Raw genomic sequence first — 17,728 nt, 5'->3', positions numbered from 1 at the left:
TGTTGTGGATGAATGATTTATTAGATGTTGTAGGACGGCTGTAACCCTCAAATCAATCTCTCACTTCATTAGCTTTAATGTAACGTCTTTTGACTCAGTGACACTTCATCAAGTGTTTCTTGAACTAGTCACCGTAACTGAAACTGGCAGTTGCAGCCAACATCTTTTTCCTCTTAACATAAAAAAACAATATTGTTCATAACAGGTCTCAGTTCTCAGATTCAGTGTACCATAGTTATTTATATTCCACAAAAGGATTACTAAATTCCATCAAAATAAATAAATACCTAAATAAATAAAAAAGTAGAATGTAGGCTCTCCATGTCATGACCAGAGTTGAGGAGTAACTGGTTATATGTAACCTGTGACATGCAATGAAAAAACAACTGTTACTATAATCTGTTACTGAATAAAAAACTGTAATTACAGTTACTAATGAAATGTTGGTGATTGCCAAGGGGTTACATCACAACATATTCTTTTCAATAAAAATCTTATACATAGGATATGACATCCATTCTGTTGCCATGCAGGAATGCCTTCTTTTGGGAACAAAGCTGTTGGGACAAATTTGAGTGCAACACCATCAAGAGTATATCCAGCTTACGAGGAGTGCTAGGAGTGCTTAGATTTTGGGCGCCACTTCTGATTGGCTCTCTTGTCTGAGTTTGCACCACCTCTCATCTGCCAATCAAATCAAAGCCCATCGCTCCAAGCAGCCAGTCTGCCATGCGTGCTACCAGCCAACCACATCAGAGTGGACTGTCGTCTGTGATCTTCATTCTTGTTGACTTGCTTTGGTGTTTCTGCATAAAAATCAACACATTACGGTCTTAACTGAAGTTAATTTGAAGAACTTTTAATAAAAGTTTGACAGTCATTGTTGAGTGTTATGAGGTTTAAACTCCCTGTTTAAACATTGTCCAGTTAAAACATTTGCTAGAAAAGAAATAAAACTCTAATCAAATGTCATAAATTACATTACTTTGATGAAGTAATCAAAATAGTTGCATTACTTACAACATTTCTGACTGAGTAACTGGTAATCTGTAACCTGTTAGTCTACATTTCAAAATAATCTTCCCAGCATTTATCATGACAACATCAAAGTGCAGCAGCAGGCAGGAGCATTTGGATATGTGTTACATTGTGCATGGAGACATGACGTTGGATAACTTCTTTGATCTGATTTCATGTGGATATTACAGATAGAACATGCTACAAATTTGTTTTTGTATTTTACAGTTAACATATACGGTCAAAATAGTAAGTCAGTGTTTGGTTTTTATCATTTCAAACTCACTATCACCCAGCGCTGGCAAGTTAGAGGTCAGAGAGATGTTGCCACTTCAATTAACAAAAGAAATGTGTGTGTGATATACTTTTGATATACAACTTTTTTTAAAAAATATTGCAACATAGTTCTGTAGCCTTTACTATATCTTGGCTAATCATTTTCTACTCAAATCTGAATTTGAAAATGATGTTCTGATTCTCTTTGTGTTAGACCCGTTTGAATAAAGGTTAAGAACGACAATGAAGTAAAACATCCAGAATTCACCACAATGCTCTTTTCATAGTCGAATGAAACTACATAATCTCACATGATGCTTCGGTTTGGCAGCAGCCTGAAATACATATCTTGTGGTTATCTTGTGCATAAAAAGAACAGCACTTCGTATCTAAATTGTTCAATCCGATGTTTTGAATGTTTAGACTTGACAGTTTGAACGGGAGGCCACTGGATATTCTCCCAGGCCACATGAGAAGCATTGCAAACTCGTCTGTACAGAACTATTTGACAACCCATTTTCAGTCTGTATACTTCTCGAGTCATACTGCTTCAGATAGATTAATTATGCAGTTGTTGATATAAAAGCAGGGAGTGTCCGTGTGTGATTATGGTGCAATCAGCTGAATGAGTAACAAGATGGGAAAGTGGGATAATATTTATCTGGAACCGAGTCCGCCTGAAGCCTCAGAAATCTGGAAATGATTTTTTAAGGGAACCACCTTAAACGCCTTGGGGGGAAATCTTTACGGCTAGTTTATCTTTAATGATGTTTATGCTACAGAAGCCTTGGAGTCCTGATTTATCAAGAGTCCATTAAAATCAAAGTCTTGACTGCGATTTAGCGTGCTTTTTTGGCTTCTCTCAGGGCATTGCTGGTACAGCACTTGAAGGAAATTTCTGGGAGACACTTTGAAAGGTAATTTGGCTTTTTCAGACACACACAGAGAGAGAGAGAGAGAGAGAGAGAGAGAGAGAGTGATCAAAATTACCTCTCTGGCTTGAAGTCTGAGCTTAAAGCAGCATATCAAGTTAAAGTGCCCCAAATTCCTTCCATAGTACATAAAATACTTGTATTTATATTATATATATAAATGGTAAAAGGTGCCAGGTTGCAGTAAATAAATGAAAACCATCAATTGTACACATTTCCTTGTTTGTCAGTTTTATCTCAATAACTTTCACCACTTGCTTGTTTTCCTGTCTTATCGCTTTCCTCCCAACACTCCCCTTTCTCTCTTTCTCTCTCTCTCATACAAACACACTCACACACACACACACACACACACACACACACACACACACTTTCCATTGTCCTTCCTATTCAGTGGCAGTCCTCAGCTTTCACCACAGAGCTAGATGTAGGAGTTTCTCTGAGGCATTTAAAGGTAAACAGCCAAGAGTATCTGTCTGTCTAGCCAGACCAATCTGTCCTGGATTATTTAGATTCCAGCTCTGTGGAAGAAATCTATATGGCACTTGTTTGCACTGTTTCCAGTGTGGGTCTGTTTGTACATGCTATCTCCACCTATAAGTATGTGTGTTTGTATGGTATGCTGAATATTTCTTTTTGTTCTTCTATCTGTCTGTCTGTCTGCCCATCTGAAAATAAGTAACTTCCATTCTTCCCTCCAGGAAATAGCTGATGTGCCACAGTCTGACGTTCTGACATAACAGTACCATCCCTCTTCATGCATTTTTCCAACAGAGTATGTTTTTTTTTTTCTTTTTTTTATTCACTAACTCTTTTTCTTTCCCGTGCAACATCTGTGAAAAGCTGCAGAGCTGCAGTCACACCTCGAGCCTTTTTCCAAGCACACAGGAGCAAACTAATGCATGCAATAGCACAAAATCATATTTACACACAAACTGGGTCACCTTGGTAAGTGACACTGAGCTCAGCCACTGTGTGTGCGTGTGCATGTCTGTGTGTGCGTGTGTGGCTGCATAGACTGTGTTTTGTCCTCTTATGTGTCTCAGAGTCCCTTGGCCCCAGAGAGACTCCAGTCATTAGACGAGCAGTAAGTCACTTAGCCTGAACTCTAATCCAATCATGAAGGCTGAAGTCAAATGCGCTTAAAGTCACATTTGCATTCGCATCAATAAATGTTGTACAAGGCTTAAAAAGCTGCACATCTCCAACCAGTGCATACAGCATTGATATCACAGAGGGGAGGGGGGGTCATTGTAACAGAGGTGATGTGCAAATAAATAAGCAATTACAGTGGTGGAAAAAAGTTTTTGGACACCCTATGCATTTGTGAAATATTGCATTAAGAATCACTCTTAGGTCTTCAAGTACAATTTCTTTTAGTACAGTCACAGCCAAAATACTAAACAAATCCTAAAAACAAATCAGTTAAAAACTTAAAATTGATTGGTTCCATAAAAATACATAAGAAATTTTGAGTATTGGGTCATTTTGGTACCAGTGATGAAGGTCGTTCTTTTTATTAAAAGACACAATTTTTGTTGCCAAGCTTCATGTCTATATAAAGCCAACACATTTGAAAGTTCTTCAGACAAAAAAAATGGCTAAAACAAGGAACCTAACGCAGGAAACATGCCTGAAGATAAAGATTCTCAGCCAGGAAGGGTACAGCTGCCGCCAGATAGCCAGGAAGTGCAGATGCAGTCCTTCAGCAGTTGGATACACTCTGCAGAAATACAGACGAACCAACAGCTTGGAAGACAAACCAACATCTGGGCGTCCAAGGGTTTCTTCAGCAAGAAATGACCACATCCTGATCCGCATGTGCAGGCAAAACCGCCGAATGACATCACAGGAGCTTCAGCAGCAGTGGTCAAACCAAACTGGTGTCCAGTGTTCCACCCGCACTGCACGTGGCCGACTTTTAGATCATGGCTTAAGGTCCTACAAGGCCATCAAGAAGCGCCTGATCAATGAGAGACAGAGGCTAGCCTGGCGTTGTTGGGCCCAGGCACACAAGAACTGGACAGCCAGGAACTGGAAGAAGATTCTGTGGTCAGAAGAATCAAGAATTTAGTTTTGTTAGTTTTTCTTGTAAACAATAAACAAAAAATATATATAATTTGTATTTGTTTGTATCTGTCTAATGCAGCTACACTTTTTGAAACACACAAAAAAAATTTCCACAAATATTTCATGATATTTGAGATTGTGTAAAATTGTAAGGGTGTCTGAAAACTGTACACATGTGAGAATGTGCATATTGGAAATCTGTATATCCATTTTAAAGAAAGGTTGGCAGCTGCTGTTTTTGGTTGCTCATTATTTTTTTTTTTAAAAAAAAAAGCACAGACTGTTACGGTCTGTAAAAGGTTTATGTTTTGTAAGTGAAGGCGTGCAGAAAGCTAATAACATCAGGAATGTCAGGATCAACTGTGAGTTTTATTTTCAGGGCTGCAATCATTTTTGTCAGGGTAGGTGGGGCACATTTCTACAGCGGTGGAGATGTATCCATCTATCTGCTGCATCATAAATAACCAGAGATAGCATAGTGGGCACATGACCGAGAGGCTATACAAACACCCATGAACCATCGAAACAAACTGAACAGGCCTTCAGACTGGAAATCCTTGAACACCACAGGGAAGGACAAGACAAGGCCACTTTCACTCCAGGCTATATAAGGACACACTCACACACTCACACAAACAAACACAATGTACATATGCTCAGCCACTGCAGAGTCACATACAGTATATGGAAGAACAGGGATTATATGTAATCCCTGTTCTTTCAACTACGGATGGCTCCAGCTCCAGTGTTGTCTTTCCAGTTGTGCCTTTTGACAGTGCTGTATCAAGGAAAGCTATTTTCATTCAGTCATTCATACTCATTCAGCTGTTATTTGCTGTTATTCTGCGCTGTGATGGCAAACAAGATAAATGTGTTTTCCTAATACAGTGTCCTTTGGGATGGGTCAAGCAAGGAGAGCTTTTAAAGTGCTGTGATTACATTTCCTTGAATGTGTCCTTTGTCCTTTGTCCTCTTGAGGGCTGCTCCACTTTGACAGATGTATGACACACACACACACACACACACACACACACACACTACATAATATGATTTTACTCCACCTTACATGGTAATAAGACACTACTCAGATCTTTGACATTTGCTTTTCTTACAGCATTTGGTTTCAAAGTTTTGGGAGAAATAAATGGAAATGAGAAATGAATGTCCCTCAACTGAAATTGGCAAAGCCTGCCTGTGTTTATTTTCATTTTGGTTTCCAAATCGAATTATAGTCAAAGTGAAGGGCACACGCACACACACACACACACACACACACACACACACACACACACACACACACACACACACACACACACACACACACACACACACACAATTGGGCATTGGTATAAAAATTCCATATGAGTTTTGGTCTTTTGCTTGTCTCATTTGTATTCAGCCGTGGTAAAATGCCCCCTGCTCAGAGGAGGGGGTGGTGGTGGATGGGGTTTGTGGGGTGCGTTAGGATTTGGCTTGACCCGAGAGACGCACAGCACAAGACGAGCCAAGCCACAGAGGAAAATGCAGCATGATGCATCGGAGCGATTTTACAATGACATACGAGTAGTAGCCTAGGGTGCATTTGGCCCAACCCCACTGCCTGCCGCTGAGGAAAAAAAAAAAGAAAAACCGTGGTGACGACAGCGCGTAAATCGGCAGCTGGACACAAGAGGTGTCCTGGTTGCGCGGTTTGAACGGTGAGCAGAAGTGCCTGTGAGCACAGCATCCTGAGGCTCCACATCCGAGGGGCCGGAGAGCTTTTTTTTTCCACGCCGTGCTTCCCCGTCAGATCGGAGGAAAATGTCTGTCCAGCCGCTGTCTGATGTAGAAATACAGCGCATTTTTTGTGCTATTTCTCTGAAGCGCAGTAAACTTTACAGGCTAATATGAGTTATATTTTTCACTAACGTGGCCCTTTAAAAGTGACAAAAGACACAGAGGAGACAAAGTTACTTCAATGAAAATGTCCTCGACGCACCTGAGCTCCCCGGCGCCCAACCAGAGCTACCTTTCCACGGCCACCTACGAGAAGACGGACCCCTTGGAGGTGGAGAGGCAGATCCGCCTGGTGCTTTTCGGCTTGTGCGTAACCATCGCCGCCGCTACCTTTGTTGGGGGTGTATATTCGCTCCTCTCCTTACTCCGGATGAGGAGAAAAACCTCCCTCTGTCTCATTGTTGCTTCCATGTCGGTGGACGACCTGCTCAGCGTGGTCCCACTCTCCCTTTTCATGCTTCTACAGTGGGAGAGAGATGGAGGTGGAAAGTCGGGGAGCCTGTGCACTTTATCGGGACTCCTCTATGTGTTCCAGGGTGTTTCCAGCAATATGAAGGCTTGTCTGATAGCAGCCTACACTTTTTATGTTACAAAGAGGTTTGGAGTGCTTCAGTCTGTCCGCCGGCCCGTCAGAGTGATGTGGGCCATAGCCGCCGTGTGGGCGGTCAGCCTGGCCGTCAGCGTGTTACCTTTGTGTGGATGGGGCAGATTTACACCTGCCTCTCTCGGATGTTTCCCAGAGAGCGACAGCCTTTACATCCTGCTGCTTTTCTCTGTGTACACCCTCTGTTTCTGCGGCTTGCTGTTTTTCTTCATCCCCCTCACCTACCAGCTGCTGTGCTCCAGAGAGCCCCAGAGGACCTTGCTCTACCCGAGCTATATGGAGATAGCGAGGGGAATGAGTGGCTCAGCTCCCCTCTGTGATCTCCCGTCCTTCTCCCGGGACAGCCTTGACAAAAGTTTCGGTGCCTACAACGAACTGAGCCCGGGCTCGTTTGGGACAGGGCAGGAGCTCAGGGGCAAAGTGGAGACCTGTCAGTCCCCGGGATCAGAGTCCGGGCAGAGAAATGCCGCTGTTGGCGACACACCGGTGGTGTTTGCACAAAAGCGCTTCTCCATGATCCTGGCGGTTGTTCGGGTGATTTTATGGATGCCAATGATGGTAAGCATGCAGCAGAGTAAAACCAAATGCTACAGCAAATAAAGACAAAAGAAACAGCCCCATAACTCTAACTTTGATTTGTTTCAAGACTCATTTCCAGAATATTCCTGAAATAAGTGAAAATGCACTGGAAACGTGGAATATCCTGGCATGATGTACCACTTCTTTAAAGATAATCAAGATTACATCTGAATAAGATTCAATAAGATAATAAGAGACTAAATTGCTTGCTGAGATGGCTTTGTTGCAGTTCCCTGATGATGTCATATCAAGGCTCCCCAGATAGACACACATCTGACCACAGACCCTGATTTGATAAGATTTTGTCTGAAAGATCCCAGATCAGAGAAGTTAGGTTGCTCCATGTGATCTGGGACAGGTATGCACAAATTTGTATTGAGGATGGGGAAATACCAGTGATATAAAATTAGCTAATCGGAATAGATCATTCTCTCATCATTCTTCCTGAAATTAAAAAAAAAAAAAAGAAGTCAAACCAGCATTCAGGGGCCCTCTAGGACCCTTGCGACCCCACTTTGTGAACCCCTGCACTATTGCACAGGCCTAAATGACTGAAATTCCTTCATGTGTGAGCATATTCACTTCAATATTTATGCGACACTGTAAACATTTTAACAACATTAAGACATTTCAGTGTGGTTTTCTGTCTGTCTCATTAAATCTTTGTCAAAAAATGATGATGTTCAAGAAAATTAACAACATAGTCATGTAGTTACAGCCTGTATCCCATCAAATGAACATTTTCTGAACATTCAGACCAACAGCTAATGGGTGTTAGTGTAATGGCAGAAGGGCAACATTATATTGCAGGGTGAAATACATGATTGCCAAAAATGATGACATTAAGTGGTGCTATTACACCATTTTTTTCTGTTCACAAACCCCCCAAAAACAGATTGAGTGTGAAATAACAGGCCATGATCGACTAAAAATATTAGCTTTCATAATTGGCACAGTTCAAAACTGGAGCACCGCAGGTCAGAGGTAAAAACAATTAGATAATTCTTAGATTCTCTCTTTCTCATGTGGACAGCTTTGATGTTTATTGAAGCACACATTTCTTGGCCACATGCTTTTGAAAGTTTTTATTCATTGTTGGGCTTTTCATCAGTTTCATTAACATTGTTTGTATCTGTGTTTGTTTCCTTTATCAGTGTTTCCATATTCAGCATGTTCTACTTTTTCTGTATCTGTTCTTGTTTATGGAAATGGTATATACTATACCTAATTAATGGATCATCATAATAAAGGGATTGTTTTATTTTGTGGGTAAATAATGTGATCATGTTTTCACTTTAACAGCACTAAAATGAGAAAAAAAAATCCTCAGTAAATGTCCAGTTTGTGAAATAGCTGAGCACGATGTGATTTCATTTTCCCTGCCTTTCATTCACAGACTTTAGTGCTGGTGCGCCACACTGTGAATGCACGCAGTTCATCTCTGGAGACCCTGAGTTTCTTCCTCACCTTGCTTGCCCCTGCGGTCACTCCGCTCTTTGTGCTGTCCGAGCGATGGATCCACATGCCCTGCGGTTGCTTTATCAACTGCAAACGGGATCCAACACAGGAACCCTCAGGTAGGCCCTGGCCAAACACAAATCTACCAGCTGTGTAAAATCAAGGCTGTGTATACCTAATGAGCTTCAGAGCCATTTGCCCAATGTGAATGCAGCCCGCTTCAACTTTAGCTGCTTTTTTTAGGTTTGAGTGTGCAGTTATCCTCAACTTCTTTTTCCACAGTGATGAAAAGAAAGTTGGAGTTCAACCTCTCATTCCAGCAAGGCTATGGAGTGTACAAGCTATCCCATGCCACCAAGTCTGACCACAGCCCGTCCATCGAGAAGCCGGCCTACCACAGCCTCTTTAACTGTGACTTCCCTAGCACCCGCCTCCATACGCTGGAGAGTGGTGGCCTCTCGAGCCTGGAGGCTGATTTTGACTTCAGCACCACATGCCCGGTGGACAGCTCCTCTCATGCAGACCTGCTCCTGGAGGCAGTGGCTGGCGGAGGAGAGGCCCTTGCTGATTGTGCTCCACTTCCCCATGAGAGCCACGGCGATGACGATGACTTCCGCTGCGTCCCTTCGCTACCCTCTCTCTCTGGCCACCACCGGGAGCAGGACCACAACCTCACTGACACGTCATCAGTGTTCGAGGGGCCAGAGAGGAGGCTGTCGCATGAGGAGTGTCGGAAGATTGAGCTGACAGACTGGGAGTGGTGCAGGAGTAAATCAGAGAGAACACCCAGACAGGTAGGTCACTCTCCAGGCATCTCATTCATTGTAGTCATTATAGTAGTTATAGTAGTATTTCTTAATGCAGTGTTAAACCATTAAATCATATGTATCAATCATTTTGCAGTTTATAGCTGGCATTAATGAAATTTCCACACTCAGGACTCCCCAGTTACTCTAAGGCTGGATCTACCCCCCAGCCCTAAACTTGTCAAACAACTGCCACAACGCTGCTTGCAACATTTGATATCATTTGATAGGTGATGTAACTGTATCATTCTTGAGTAATTAAAGTGCTACAGGACCATAAAAGGGATGGATTTTCCATCTCCCTATCTCTGTGTTTACATTGTGTTCAAAAGGAAATTAAAGCCTCCCTCTCTCTAGTCACTGCATCTGTCTAGTTTAGTTAAGCAGGGGTGCAGAGACACAGACAGACACAGAGCTGATGGGCTAGGACACCAGCTTTACATACAGCCAGCTTTCAAAGAAGTGTCTGGGTATGTGTGTGTGTCTGTGTGTGTGTATATATATCTATTTACTGTGTTTTTGTCTGTGTCTGTGAATGAATAGGCCTCTTTATAATCAAGCTGACAGACTGGGAGTTTTGTATGTGATTTAGATAAAATAGTTCAAATCCTTTCTCCATTAGCTTTTTATACTCCTCTCCTCTCCTCTCCTCTCCTCTCCTCTCCTCTCCTCTCCTCTCTGCATACAGCAACATTATCTGCATTTCTGTGAAGCCTCAGTGGATTCCTACTAATAAAGCAATTGATCAAGATACTATCAGCAACATCCTATTTCAGTAACTAACGCCAGTGTGCCTTTTAAAACCTAAACCTGCATCTTTAAAAAAAAAAAAAAAAAAAAAAAAAAAATGCATTTGGGGTTAGTTCACAAGCACTCCAAAATTAGGCCAGCTCATTGACAACAGTCTGTTTTTGTTTGATTTAGTCTTTGTTCTTGTTGATTGTGTGTTAATGGTTTCCAGGGCTTTCTCATGTTGATCTGATTAGTGGGAAAAGCTAGTCTTCTTTTTATGATTATTTATTTGTGTGCGTGCGTGTGTGTGTGTGTGTGTGTGTGTGTGTGTGTGTGTGTGCATGTGCATATGTGTTAATGCATTGGTTTGGAAAAGATGGAAAATGGCAAAAAAGTGTGTTTTTTGGTTCATGTTTCAGACCATCTGCTCGCTGTCCCAGTCGCACACACTCAAACACAAACGCACACCGGTATATAGGACACAAACAGATGCAAATTTGTATGCGTGCTTGCACAGTTGCAGTATCTGTGTGCCTTTTCATGCACGGATCCCCTTCTACCCAAGGTTGTGCTCATAAATTTGTTAAATGCATAACTATTAATCTTTGCAGTGGATGCAGAATAAAAGAGCACTGCAGGTCAACAGCAGAACTGGAGGCAGGTGGCTGAGGTCACATTAGCGCTGTTCAGCTTTCATGTCCTGATCCATTTCCATACTCCCGCTTTGTTCCCCTGCTCTCTCCAAATGTATCCCAATGCCAGAAATATCTCTATGGGTTTTGTTAGACACGGGGTCCCAAATGAATTGTTTAAAAAGGACAAAATAGTAAATGTTTAATAGATCCTGGCAGTGGAGATAACAGGCGCAGAGGAAAGAGCAGCCACACTCTGTTACCGAGAAACTGCAGCCCAGCCACAGGCAGCACCTTTGAAAAGTGACAGTAATTGCGACTTTCTGCAGCAGAAACACTTTGAGCTTGTATTGAACTCGCAAAACAAATCGAGACATGAACCAAGGCGGGATAAACACACATGCATGTGTACACACACACATAAACATATACGAATACTCCCTCCCTCTCTCTCTCTCTCTCTCTCTCTCTCTCTCTCTCTCTCTCTCTGTCTTTATTTACAAATCTTAAATGTTTCGGTTTGAAAACTGCCAGAGGGAGAAAAATCCATAGAGCATGCATTTACAGCTTGGCGTTTGCGTTCACATTCCATCATGTTTAAGTCTGAGATGCTGACTGCTGGCTTATTTGTATGCTCCTGGTGTGTATGAGTGTGTATGTGTATGTGTGTGTGTGTGTGTGTGTCCTACTTCTTCTCAGTTTCGTATTAGGCAAAATATGTATGCCATGTTCCTTTGTGAGGTGCAGGCTAATTCATTGATTGGGATTAGCAGAGTGCATGCAAATGCAATTAATTGTACAGTCATGCACAGCACAGCGCACACACACACACACACACACACACACACACACACACAAGCACACGCAAATGTCCACATCTAGCCAAACAGCAGATGAAAAACAGAAAATAACAAAGTCACACAGACCCACCCTCCCACACATGCGTCCACCCACTCACACACACAAACACACACACACACATACACAAAGCCAACAACAGATGAAAGCCATGCCTAGATAGTAAGTGATTGATAGTGTTTCCTGGCAGTGTTTGTCCCTCGTTAGCAGGCTAGATGTCATTACCCAGCGTCTCCCCTCCTCACTGTCAGCCCCTCTGGCCTTCAGCGTCCGCAGAGAGAGGAGGAATTAGAGCTCAAAGACATCTTTACCCTCTCTGTGACTTTATACACTCTGTTACCGAGCACAGACCCGAGGGTGCGTTCACAAGCCCCGTATCTCTCTGGGGTGAGATTGAGATCCAGCAGGGAGTGAGACACGGGCAAACGATTCATTGAGAAGGTTTAAACCCTCCTCCTCTTCAGGCCACACCTGCCAGAGTGTTCATGTTGTGGTCATCGTTTCGGGGCTGTACAGTTGCACATCAAAAACCAACTGCCAATCGTAATCGACAGGATAATTACACAACCAGAATCAATAGCAACATGCGAGGTTCTGTGGGAATCAGTACAGCATTGACAGATATTTAACAGGACTGCTTGTTTTTATATGCTGCTGCATGTGATAAAAATAGGTACGCCTCTAACAGCAATCCACAGAAGCAATGTTTTATGGAAACCAAAAGCACAAGTTATGTAAAAGTTCTTCTGCAGCAAGAACTAACAGAGACTAATCATTAATTATAAAGAATTGTAGCGTTCATAGTGATTAATAATGGAGCTGTCGACAAACACCCAGCTATTTGTGTTTACACTATAGGCATGCTCTTTTTCTCTTTAAATCTAAATCTCTAAATCACTAATAAATTATTTTTTTTTTTAGATTTTGATCTCTCTTTTTTCTGTCACTCAGCTGTCATTTCTGTTTAACAGTGTCCTATTTTCACTTTGTGCCTTATTTCTCTCTCTCTCTCTCTCTCTCTCTCTCTCTCACACACACACACACACACACACACACACACACACACACACACACTATCTATGCGCTGCCTGCATTGAAGTGATCTGGGCATTATCCGACTTCACTGACAATGTGTGGTTCATCTCTCTCTCTCTCTCACCCTCTCTCTCACAATGTGGTGGAAAAAGGATGAAGTTAAAATGAGAAAACTGACATCCTCTTTGTTTCTTGTTTTTTTTTTTCTTTTTTTACATCATAGTGACAAGCAATCAGATGATTAGATCAAAATAATCAAAATAAGTCAGAGGTTTTATTGCCAGAGTCTCCCCACATGATGCCTCACTCTTCCCCTGCCAGCATTATGCATGTGCTCTCACACATTAAGAGGTCAAAGAGACTCACTTTGATGTGGAGTGAATTAATAACTGTGAAATCAATATGATGTTTAAAATGGAAGTGATATAAATGCTCCCGCTAAATGACAAGATGGCTCACTGATAGCGAACCCAGAAAAAGTGATGTATTGAGCAATGGGCTGAAAACCTTTCAACATACGTGAATATTTGTTTGTTATTTGATTGATGCTGCACGCATTGAAAATGAATCATCAGTGATGAATGAATCATGAAAATGAAACATGTTTTAGAGCTGATGCAAGCCACCATGTTTTTTTTTTTTTTTGTTTGTTTTTTTTTTTACCTGAACAGTTTCTACAAGCTTCTAAGAGTCCTACAATCTATTTTTTCCAGCAAAGTGATCTTCACAGGCTCTTGTATGTAAGCTTCATTAACTCTTAGGATGCAAATGGTTGGCCAACACATCTATCTCCCTGGCCTTGCCATCATAGACACAGTATAAGCTCAGTTAGTTTGAGCAGAGGGGAACAAAAGGCAAGAAGACCTTGTAGTGTGGTATGCAGGCAGTTTCCAGCCAACAGCACAATGACAGGTAGCTGAGAGGGAACAAAATGATAAAATCAGTCATATTTCCACGCATACGGGAAGTCTCAGCTGCATTTGGTGCGAGATGTAATCTTGAAAGCGGTTTTGTCATGGTATGTTTTTTTGTTTTTGCCATGCAGCGGTCAACAGGTGGACTGTCGATCCCCCTGTGCGCCTTCCAGGGCACTGTATCTCTGCAAGCCCCCACTGGGAAGACCCTCTCTCTCTCCACCTATGAGGTCAGCAGCGACGGCCTCAAAATCTCCCCCAACAATGCCAAGAAGGTAACGGAGCTCACTTCAGTCCCCTCCTCTAAATGTTGCTGTGATTTGGAGCATTCATTTCAATAAATTTAGGATACCAAGGAGGTGCAAGTCAGGTGAATTTCCCACACTGTAGGTATGATCATGAGTGTGAGTGTCTGTCCTGTTGAGGGTGTTTCCATGTCTTCCCCCTAATATATGCTGGAATAGGCTTTGGCCCACTGTGACCCTGAATAGGAGAAGGAAATTAGTGAATGAGAGGGCTGACATACCCAAAGTACAGTGGAATAATAGACAATATATACTCGTATCATTTACAGAAGGTATCGTTTACTCTGTGGGATTAAATGGATTGAAATAAACTGACCTCTAGAATAATAACCAGAGACAGAAACAGTATTTCCACAGATGAGCAGCTATAGTTTTCATCAATTCATCAAAGCAATTCCTTACACAAATGGCACAAGTTGTTATCAGAGCAAATGCATATAGCAAAAGAGGAGGGGACATTTGTGTGTGTATATGTGTATATGTGTATTATTTTATTTTTTTAATACATAGAAAACAGACCAAAACCCCTATTTAAAGGTGATGCACTGCCGTCAAGTTGCTGTTTGTGGGTATCAGAATGGCTGTTAGTAATCTCAACACTTGTTTTCATTGCACATAAGCTGTGAGTAATATAATAGGAAGCTAAAGAAACTAACATTTTCTGCTGACCTCACTTGTTCATGCTTAGTCCTGCTGATAGCAATATTCCTGAATTTAAAATTATTTCTCTGCATTTTCACCAAGCTACATGATGAGAGCATTTATTTTGTACCTGTTCTCAGATGTGCTTGGCAACACCAAGAGGAGAGAATGGAGAGAAGAATCTGATTTTTTATTTTTTTTTTTACACAGAGAGAAACGAATTAGGTTGCTGCCAAATCAGTGGGAGTTGATACAGGGCAAAACAAATCAACAAGAGCAGGACTGACTAAACATTTTTTTTTTTTACACAGTAGGCAATGGATAAACAATTATATTAGCTTGGCACCCGAGTGAGATGATCTTTACAATGATTTGATTCATCAGTGCCTATCTTCAGTGTAGAACAATCTAAGATAACGATTCCTGTCAATTGACTGCAGTGAGGAAAGCAAAAACTTTACATTTTAAAAATGCATCTATTGTGTTGAGAGTTTACATACTTTGGCTACATTCCTTCTAAAAGGTAAGTGGTAACATAAAGTTGTTTTTGCCTCCCTTTAAAGGTGGAGGTGTACCGCTCCAAATCGGTCGGCCACGAGCCCAGTGCTGACGACCCCGCATCAGGAGGCCAGGCCTGCGATGTGAGCACCAACGGTATAGGGATGGAGTTAGGAATAGGCATGGGCATAGGAGGCGGGGTGGGCGACACCAACGTCAAGATCCACCTGGAAGTCCTGGAGATTTGTGACAATGAGGAGGCCATGGACAGCGTCTCCATCGTCTCCAACATAAGCCAGTCCTCCACGCACGCCCGCTCCCCGTCGCTGCGTTACTCGCGCAGGGAGAACCGCTTTGTCTCCTGCGACCTGGGGGAGACAGCCTCCTACTCGCTGCTCATCCCCAGCAGCGGCAACCCGGAGGCAGACAGCATCAACATCAGTATTCCTGACACGGTGGAGGCCCACAGGCAGAATAGCCGACGACAGACCCAGGAGAGCTGTGGTTATCGGGAGGAGATACAGCTGCTGAACGAGGCCTACAGGAAGCAAGCCGGGGAGAGGGAAGAATGACACCCAGATGGGGAGGGTAGACAGAGGACCCCAGAAGTCCTACACAGGCAGGGAGGAGGTCAAAATAGCACATCAGACTGAAAAGGATAATAGACAAGTAGGCTATTAAAACGTTACACATTCGCTTCTTTTTGATCGCTGTTGTGACTGAAACGGGGACTTTGTTTGTTTAAGACTGTTATCATAACCTGTCTGCATCCTTTTGCACTTCCTCCTCAGTTTGCTTCGGGACAGCATATAGAGTGCATCACCTGTCAGTAGAGTACATGAAGACAGATTAGACAGTAAAAGAGGTAGCGGCAGAGAGAGTAGTAAATTGTAGCGAGAGGCATAGCGAGATAGAGAGAGGGGAGGCAGAGGAGTGGGAGGGAGAGAGTACTCCATCTGAGGCTTAGTATTCCTGCCAAGACTTTGACCATATGGCAGCCCGTCATTGTAAAAGCGAGGGGTGGGGAGAGGGAGAGGGAGAGGGAGCTCCACACTGACATCGAAGGGAGGAGCGTAGGTCTCGTTCATCACGTCTGACACAGAGCCACTCCTCCAGCCCACGTCACCAGTGACTCAACAAGGGGATCACCTGACCCATGCGTCTGAGTCATCCTAGTGTGTTTACATGTGACTTTTTATATGTGTGCCTTTGTGTTTAGCTTTGTGCATACGGATGAGGGGGCTGGCTGTATGAGAATAATGCACAAATGTGTGTATTTGTGATATGTCCACATGAGTCCCTTCAAGAGATCGTGCCAGTTACGCCGTGTGTGAATGTGTGTTTGTTCTTATGAAAGTGGGTGTTTTGTCATCGCATCTTGCTTTGTTAAGTGTTTATCATACTGTTGATGTTGCTGCTATGATATTAGAGTGACCACCATCCGCACCAGTCCCCTGAATGAAAATCCCAAAAGGACAAAGCGGGCAAACACAAAGGAGAGAGGCGACAGGACATTTAAAAGAGAACGAGGGAGCAAATGACGACCGCAAAAGAGGTCGAGGGGGGATGCTTATGCAGATCTGTTTTCTGCCTCTTGTACATTCAGTGCAATTTAAATGAGTGACAGTGTGCATATTTTACCACGGTAGGCAGCATATGAATGTTCATTCCAGACCCACTTTAGGGATCATCTTCTCTGCGATCTCAGTTCACTGCCTATTCAATCAGCGAGTTACCTGGGCCTCTGTGTTCCATCTATTACATGCATAAATCCTAAACTGGAATAAAATATTTATAGATATATTGTGTATTTCAGCACCGCTTTGAATGGTGATGTGGACTGTGAATGCCTATAAGAAGAGCATTAGTCTACAGTATATTCTGTTGCACAGATAATGTCATTATACCCAATGTTGCATAAATGCACAGTTAGAAAATGTGCGTGCACATAAAAAACAGCAACATAGTAGGCTAGGTATTTCACACTAATTCTCTTGACTCTGTATTTATTTGAATTTGTATTATGACTGTGTCTTTTATATATATTTTAGTTGTTTGGGTGCTTGATTTTGAACCCATGATCAGCACTTTGTCGACTTCTTTCGTAAGCTTTTGAATTGTCTCTTAGCAAAGGCCCACTTCATCAGTTGCAACATGTTTCATCCTCCATAAGAATGTGCTCATTAAAGATTTATACCAGAAAATTGCCTCCAACAAGACTGCAGTGCATTTTTATTTAGAGTGCTCCTGGGCAAAATGTAAATCAGGGAAATAATAAGGCATAGACATCTGAATCATAATGAATATAGTTGTACTCTGCCAACATCATGCTTTTACGATGAACAGAGACCATTTCAGCTGTTGACGGTGTCAAAGGTTTCAGCTGCACAGAGCTTTATTGCTTCAGCCAAACAGAGTGGAAGCAATTTGATCATTTGCGTTTGCCCGTTTATAGACAGTGCTGAGGTCCAGCTGCTGGTCAAGAAACGTGTATTCTCACAAACCGTTTTAATCAATAAAACCTTGGTCACTCAGTTTGGAAGACCTGGAAATTGTGCATCACATTTTACATATCACTAGTGTTTGCATGTTAA

The 17,728-nt window shown here is 42.4% G+C and overlaps 1 protein-coding gene across 1 annotated transcript; it reads left to right on the top strand.

The window, feature by feature from the left end:
- The first annotated feature begins 6,258 nt into the window (after positions 1-6,258).
- LOC115370415 (probable G-protein coupled receptor 149) lies at positions 6,259-16,044 on the top strand. Its single transcript, XM_030067432.1, has 5 exons — positions 6,259-7,233; positions 8,651-8,831; positions 8,995-9,506; positions 13,821-13,964; positions 15,200-16,044. Exons 1-5 carry the CDS (start codon positions 6,259-6,261, stop codon positions 15,704-15,706), a joined length of 2,319 nt encoding a protein of 772 aa, XP_029923292.1. The 3' UTR covers positions 15,707-16,044.
- Positions 16,045-17,728: the final 1,684 nt, after the last annotated feature.

Source organism: Myripristis murdjan, chromosome 13, assembly GCF_902150065.1.
Source record: "Myripristis murdjan chromosome 13, fMyrMur1.1, whole genome shotgun sequence".
Classification (NCBI taxonomy): domain Eukaryota; kingdom Metazoa; phylum Chordata; class Actinopteri; order Holocentriformes; family Holocentridae; genus Myripristis; species Myripristis murdjan.
The sequence above is the reverse complement of the archived record's forward strand: the minus strand, read 5'-3'. Positions and strand labels throughout refer to the sequence as shown.